The sequence below is a fragment of the Clupea harengus genome, chromosome 10 (genome assembly GCF_900700415.2).
Source record: "Clupea harengus chromosome 10, Ch_v2.0.2, whole genome shotgun sequence".
NCBI classification, from domain to species: domain Eukaryota; kingdom Metazoa; phylum Chordata; class Actinopteri; order Clupeiformes; family Clupeidae; genus Clupea; species Clupea harengus.
In genome coordinates this window covers 15,317,152-15,324,651 of record NC_045161.1, presented here as the reverse complement: position 1 = coordinate 15,324,651, position 7,500 = coordinate 15,317,152, and the positions used below count along the sequence as shown (strand labels likewise).

At 47.3% G+C, this 7,500-nt stretch overlaps 1 protein-coding gene across 2 annotated transcripts in view; it reads left to right on the top strand.

Annotated features, from left to right (window-relative positions):
* sned1 (sushi, nidogen and EGF-like domains 1) overlaps positions 1 to 7,500 on the top strand; it is a 38,944-nt gene that overhangs the window by 18,399 nt on the left and 13,045 nt on the right. For both annotated transcript variants that reach the window (XM_031575535.2, XM_031575536.2), the window contains exons 10-15: positions 1 to 99; positions 2,884 to 2,976; positions 3,883 to 4,017; positions 4,957 to 5,076; positions 5,434 to 5,550; positions 7,054 to 7,197. The exon at positions 1 to 99 is cut by the window's left edge and continues 3 nt beyond it. In XM_031575535.2, the coding sequence (XP_031431395.1) occupies positions 1 to 99; positions 2,884 to 2,976; positions 3,883 to 4,017; positions 4,957 to 5,076; positions 5,434 to 5,550; positions 7,054 to 7,197 (708 nt within the window). The remainder of the gene's footprint in view (positions 100 to 2,883; positions 2,977 to 3,882; positions 4,018 to 4,956; positions 5,077 to 5,433; positions 5,551 to 7,053; positions 7,198 to 7,500) is intronic.

Below are 7,500 nucleotides of genomic sequence, written 5' to 3'. Positions count from 1 at the left end.
CATGTGAGGCGGAGGGCTGCCGACAGGTGTGTGAGTACGTCAGCCCCGGAAACTTCAACTGCACGTGCAGCCCTGGTTACTACGGCGACAACTGCGAAGGTGAGACATTTGGAGTGAATGAAACACTCAAAACACCCAGCAGGCAGTGACTCAGACAGGGAGAGAGCGTTTGAAAGAGTGTTCCTCTGAGTGTGATACAATTCATTGTCAGTGACAACACAATCACTCCCTCAGGAGTCTTCAGTTCCTCATAAGATCTGAGATGAGTCTTTCCAGTCATACCACAATCAGAATTGGAATATATTGGAATGTCTCCCCTCTCTCTCTTTCTCTCTGGATGGCTCTGCTGTGTGTGTGTGTGTTGGGAGCGTGGTTGAGCAGGTATGAGTTGTGTTGGGCTCTGGGCAAGGGGTGAGGGATGTTGGGCATGGGCGGCACTCCTATCCCACAGGAATTTGGCACGGCGCCTGGGAAGAGCATGCGGCGATGACGGATGATTGTAATTATCGGAGCCGACACGACCGCGCCCTGGTTTACTAGCGGGGCTCCGGGAGCCGCAGGTCGCTTGATGTTGTAAACAATAGCTTTATGGCACTTCTGTTTTTATTAGTTTACCAACAAGAGGAAGTGCCTTTGTCTAGACTTGAAAGGGGCCTCGTTTTTTAATGGCTCTGTGCTGATGGGTGGAATTCAGCTTCTTTCAGGCGTGAGACGTGGGGCAGGAGTGGAATGTGTGGTGGGGCTTCTCTCCTCTTCTCTCAACTCCTCTCATCTCTTCTCACTTCTCCTCTCCTCTCCTATTCTCTTCTCTTCTCCTGTCCCCTCTTACCCCCATAGTCATACACTCCCTTTCCCTCACTTGATCAATGGCTGATGCCGTAAGGATCGATCACCGTTTGCTGTATTAGTTAACATGACAGTGATACAGGGGGGGGGGGGAGGGGGGGGGGCATTAGTCATGTTAAGTGAGTAGTTTACACCTGAATGAACTGACAATCTGTAGAAGTACAGTCCAGTGAGTGTGCCAAAAAATATATAGATGAAAGGTAGATATAGTAACTAGCATGCATAATTGAATAGTTTTGTTTATATCAACTACTTCCAGAAATCGTTTCATTAATGTCTTTTATCTTGTTTTCTCTCCTCTCTATAATTCTGTCGCGTCCTTTGTCACAGTCTCATCACTATAAACACTTTGGACAGGGGCCACCTGTGGCATGGGTAACTGTAGGACAGATTGCCCTGAAGTTGGGCTTTTCCTTTATTAGACCTGCTCTCCTTCTGCAGGGAAGAACTGTTTGTGATAAACAGCATGTCTTTTTGTTTCATATAATTGGCACTATTGGAAGTGGTCAATTTGTCGTTTTTTTTATCTCACACACACACACACACACACACACACACACACACACACACACACACACACACACACACACACACACACACACACACACACACACATATATATATATATATATTGTTATATATACATAGATGCACACACAGAAACACTTGCATATATGTACATACATACACACTTGCATACGCATAGACTGTCATGCACACATTCACATAGCCGCACATATTCGCATAGGAACAAATGCAGAGCCACGAACACAGAAAAACACCTTCACCCCCCCACACGCACACACTTACATACATTTTTTTTCCCTCTCTACCCTCCCTTCGCAAGCTCTTTAATATTATGTGAGCCATTGCAAATTCACACTACTCCCCGCTCTTGAGCTGAAATAACTATCCACGCTTAGATGGACTCTCTTAAATCTCCCGAATACCTTCCTGCCTGGCTCACTTGGAGCGCGCAGTGGAAAAAAGCACTGGCCTCTCCAAGCAGGAGAAGGTAGCCCAGCACAGTGCCGGGCAGACAGGCAGAACACGGCAGCACTGCCTGACCGACCGACCGACCGGGCTCCTACATCAAAGCCCTGCAAAAAAGAACCCCTTTGCCCCCTGCACCCGGCCAATGAAAATGGCTCCAGCAAAAAATTAACAGTCTATTAATTGCCTCAAGGGGCTGATCAGGGAAGAAAACAGAGAGAGAGAGACAGAGAGAGAGAAATGAGGAGGAGAAGAAGAAGAAGAAGAATGAGAAGGGAGAAAAAAACATGTTCCATATTATCAGAAAAATAATTCCCTCCTCACGCGGAACCCTCTACCCCCCAACTCCTGAGACTTCAAAAGGGGGCAATTTAGCAGTGATACAGCCTCTTCCTTTGATCCATGGCTGCAATTATGGGGGGTGGGAGGGTCAGGGGGGTGGGGGGGCGTTGAGGAGGGGGTGATGAGGTGAGGAGGGGGAGTTGAGGTAGAGCGCAGAAGGGGGGAGGAAAATGAAAACAGTCCTCCAATTTGTAAGGAAGAGACGTTAGAACACTCCTGCCTGCGCCGCTGTTCTGAGATCAGGGTGGGAAAGGAGTTGAGAGGCCAATGAGAGGGTTGGGGTGGACTAACCAAGAGATTCAATCACGAATTGTGCATACGTTCACATGGTTACACACACACACACACACACACACACACACACACACACACACACACACACACACACACACACACACACACACACACACACACACACACACACACACACACACACACACACACACACACACACACACACACACACAGCCACATGCATACTCACACATACATACTCAATCTTACATTCTTTATACACTTTACCATTGCCCAGCTCACATGCAAGGTCATAAGAACATGTGCAGGACTCTTTAATATTTACGCATACTGCCATCCTTAGACTTAAGTGAAAGATGTCAAATTCACACAGACACACCTGATCACTGAAATTGCATCTTGTGTGTGTGTGTCTCTTTATGTGTGTGTGTGTGTGTGTGTTTCCAGAGGAGTGCCTGTGCCAAAACGGAGGTGTGTGTGTGGACATGAATGGCACCTGTGATTGTCCCACGGGCTACACCGGACTCTTCTGTCAGTTTGGTATGTGTTTACCTGACCTACTTTATGAATGCGGCTCTTTGCCATTACATCAGGACCACAGCTGCTGATATACCCAGTAATGAACGATCCACACTCATACAAACACACACATTCATGCACCAGCACACACACACACACATTTAAAAATTCACACACGTGCACACACACATTCATGTACACATACAACCAAGTCACACACTCTTAAGATCAACGAATCAATGAACACACACACACACACACACTGTCAGATGCACACACAAACAAACACACTGTCAGGTGCACACACAAACACAGACACACTCACACAAGTTATTTCATAACATGTGTTCATGAACTGTGCGTCAGAGTTGAGTTTAGACCCCTGCGCATTTCCCAACCAATTGAGCACCTGGATTGTGCATTACTCAGATTGGCTTGAGCATGAATGCCAAGGAAATACAGACGGGTTAGGCCTGATAGAACACGCTTACTATCCCAACACACGCACACACACACACACACACCCACACGCACGCACACACACGCACAGGCCAGGACAGTGCAGTCACTCAGCTAATGCTGAGATACAGCCTCAGATCAACACTGGCACTGATCCTGAACCCCTGTGTGAAGATCTGGACTTTAACAAACACACACACACACACTCACACGCACACACGCACACAAACCCCTTTTGTTTCTTCAAAACAGTGTGTATATACTGTACTAACATGCAAACTCTAGTTATCTGAACTGCTGAGTCCAGGCCTGATTTACTAACGTCTCATTTCACTTAGCTGTTTGAGAATAGGGCCGTAGTGAATGTGTAATGGCAACTGTACTCTTCTTCAAATCCCATTGTTGAGATGCGTCGATGATAAGCGTACCCATGCTTGGCTGCCTGTCTCTTATGGTGGTTCTCCCCAGAGGTGACCCAGACCCCCTGCAGTAACAGTCGCCCCTGCCCCCACGGGGGACCCTGTCTGGAGTATGGGGGGACCTACCTGTGTACTTGCCAAACTGGAGGGGTGGACTTTGACCACAAGGACTTCTATCCCTATGGTAAGACCGAGAGAAAGAGAGAGAAAACGTGCAGATGGCAATAAATAAATAAATAAATAAATCAAGTGTTTGATAGAAAGCATTAAAGGTGTTTTCAGAGAGAGGTTTGAGAAATACAGGCATCTGTAGCTTTACGGTGGAAACCCATGACAGCGACGCGATACGCTTCCATCACTTTGAGTGGGCGTGTTGTAACGTGTGGAAATAGCATTTTCAAACTGTCAGAGACGACACCAAACATTCTGATTGGCCGCTGCGGGAAAAATCGCTCCTCATTTGCATAGGATTCAACATTTTTCAACTTTTATCGGTCGCGTCGCCCAAAAAGGTGGTCTACGTCACAATGGATTGGCTCCCGTTGAAATGCATGGGATTAGAATATCGCGTCGCTCGTAACGGTGTCATGGGTTTCCACCGTTAGTGTAACAGCTGGCTCTCCTAAATGTCAGTTTAGTTCCATGGAGCCCTTCAAAGAGTGTGAGCATTTCATCCAGACTCTACAGATGAAACTACGTAGTATGTGCCCAGCGTATCGAAAGCATTGTGAAGAAAAAGTGATTCGGGTGCAGATCCAGCCATCTGGGGAAAGCTGTGTTGACTGTAGAGGATCTTTTTGTGGGTTGGGGCATGCAGACACGTAAGAGCCTGTGTAGGCAGAGGGGGTCTGTGGTGGCAGTGGGATGTCATGTGTGTGTGTTTGGCTATTTTAAATACACACACATTCACACTGTCACACACATACAGGGATAAGGGATACATACATGATTTTTAATATACCTCTGCAATACATCTATACATATGTTAACTTTCATTCATACCACTCATACAAGCCAAATACAAATAGCCTTATAAGATTCATTGATGTTGGTGTGTGTTTTTGAGTGATCGGCAGGCGGTAATTATACAGGATGCGGTGACGTTGGTGTGTGTGTTTTCCAGTACAGCCCCAATCGGCCTGTGACTCGTCGCCGTGTCAGAATGGGGGCTACTGCTACGATCAAGATGGAGGATACACCTGTGAGTGCAAGCATGGATACAGAGGAAAACACTGTGAAAAAGGTAAAGTGTTTGTGTGTCTGTGTGTGTGTGTGTGCGTGCGTGCATGCGTGCGTGTGAGTGTGTGTGTGGCCGATCTCCTAGAGAACTTGCAGACACTGAGGGAAGCTCTGACAGAAAAGCGTAGCTGTTGCCAAAAGCAGTATCACTCTGTGTTTCATGCCATCACGCACTGCACTGTTTCAATCACATGAGGCCATGGTGTCCCGTGATGCTTTTTAGAGTCAACTTCTAATGGGTTCCTTTTGTTTTGTTGTGTGTGTGTGTGTATATGTGTGTGCGTGTGCGTGTGCGAGTGTGTGTGTGTGCCTGTGTGCGTGTGTGTGTGTGTGTGTGTGTGTCTGTGTATCTCTTCTGCAGTCAGATTGAGTGCCTGTGCTTCGTCCCCCTGTCGTAATGGAGGCTCGTGTACGGACGATGGGGGGAGCTACCACTGTGTGTGTCCATTCAGATTTACTGGCAAACACTGTGAAGTGGGTGAGTACTCCCCCGCACCGCACCACTCCGCTCCGCTCGCTCTCCGCTCGCTCTCCGCTTCCTGTTTGTGTGGGAGCATCTGTGTGGAGGCCGGAGTTTGTTTGCACTGTTTATGTATGCTTTTGGGACTGTGTGTACCTGTGTGTGTGTGTGTGTGTGTGTGTGTGTGTGTGTGTGTGTGTGTGTGTGTGTGTGTGTGTGTGTGTGTGTGTGTGTGTGTGTGTGTGTGTGTGTGTGTGTGTGTGTGTGTGTTGTTTGTGTGTGTGTGTGTGTGTGTGTGTGTGTGTGTGTGTGTGTGTGCACATATGCTCTTTTGCATGTAACTTTGTAACTGTATTTGTGTGCAGATACATGTGTGTGTGTTTGTTTTATTAACACAAGTGTTCATAAACCGTCCTATGACACCGTTGGCCAGGGCCAAGTCCCTGCTGTGAGTTCCTCAAAGGACACAGCTGCATCTCTCTTTTTCTCTCTCTCTCTCTCTCTCTTTTTCTCTCTCTCGTGTTTTGGAAGAGGTGTGTTTCCGCACTGTCAGGGCCACGAGAGCAGCAGTAGAGCCAAGAGCCAAGAGGCTTTTCATCTTTTGGATTATCGTTATCCCAAACCCTGTCCCACTTCCGCAAGCGTTGTGCAAGCGCTGAGCAGGCCCTTGCGTAATGATTGAATTCCATGCTGGAATGTGTCCGGATAGCCTCGAACGCGTGCTTGAAAACGGCACTTATAGAGAAACAACTGGTTGGCCTCTGCTGGGCCTGGGAGAGGCAGGATTTGTCCTCTCTGAACTACTGGAGTGTTGGATCACTGCTCGCACACATGCAGATGCCATTAGATATGTAGAATGCAGTAGAAATACTACTGGCAGGAGTGACTAATAAAAGTAATTAAAAATCATTTTAGATTGGCTACTGCCGGAGATTGCAGCCTAAAGAAACTATAAATTATTATTATTATTATTATTATTATTATTATTATTATAGTGCATTTTTATCAAAACCGACACACTTCATGTAATATTGATTGAGAGTTGGTGCATCATTCATTGATCGAGACCTCTTTGTCATCTTTCCCTCGCTCCCGTCCAAAACACCCCATAATGATTACACACACACTCACAGTAATACAAACACCACACACACACACACGCACACGCACACGCACACGCACACGCACACGCACACGCACACGCACACGCACACGCACACATGCATATGCACACATTTTACAAATACACTTGCTCCTCATTTTAATGCATGCGTGCATTCTTCCAAACAAAGCAATGCACACCTACGCATGAAGATGAAATTGCTGTCCAAACTACACCGATGTATTCCATGCTTGCCCCCTCACTCCCCTGGTGCTTCGAGCATGTTTGACTCTGTGCTGGTTTGTGTCTAGGGAAGCCTGACCTCTGTGCGTCCAGCCCTTGACTCTGTGCTGGTTTGTGTCTAGGGAAGCCGGACCCCTGTGCGTCCAGCCCTTGACTCTGTGCTGGTTTGTGTCTAGGGAAGCCTGACCCCTGTGCGTCCAGCCCTTGCCTGAACGGAGGCACGTGTTTCCACTACATCGGCAAGTACAAGTGTGAGTGCACCGCAACCTACAGCGGCCGCCACTGCGAGATCAGCCGTGGCTCCTCACGTGCACCTGATGGTGAGTGTTTGTGTGTGTGTGTGTGTGTGTGTGTGTGTGTGTGTGTGTCTCTCTCTCTCTATCTGTGTGTCTCTCTCTCTCTCTCTCTGTGTGTGTATGTCTGCATTCATGGCATCTGCCTTCAACATATTTTACTACAACTAAAGTACAAATGAATGATACATTTGTATGTGTGTTGTTGAATGTGTGTGACCTTAGTCCCCTCACATTTAAGTCTTTGTCTACTTTACCAAAAGTGTGTGTGTGTGTGTGTGTGTGTGTGTGTGTGTGTGTATGTGTGTGTGTATGTGTGTGTATGCGTGT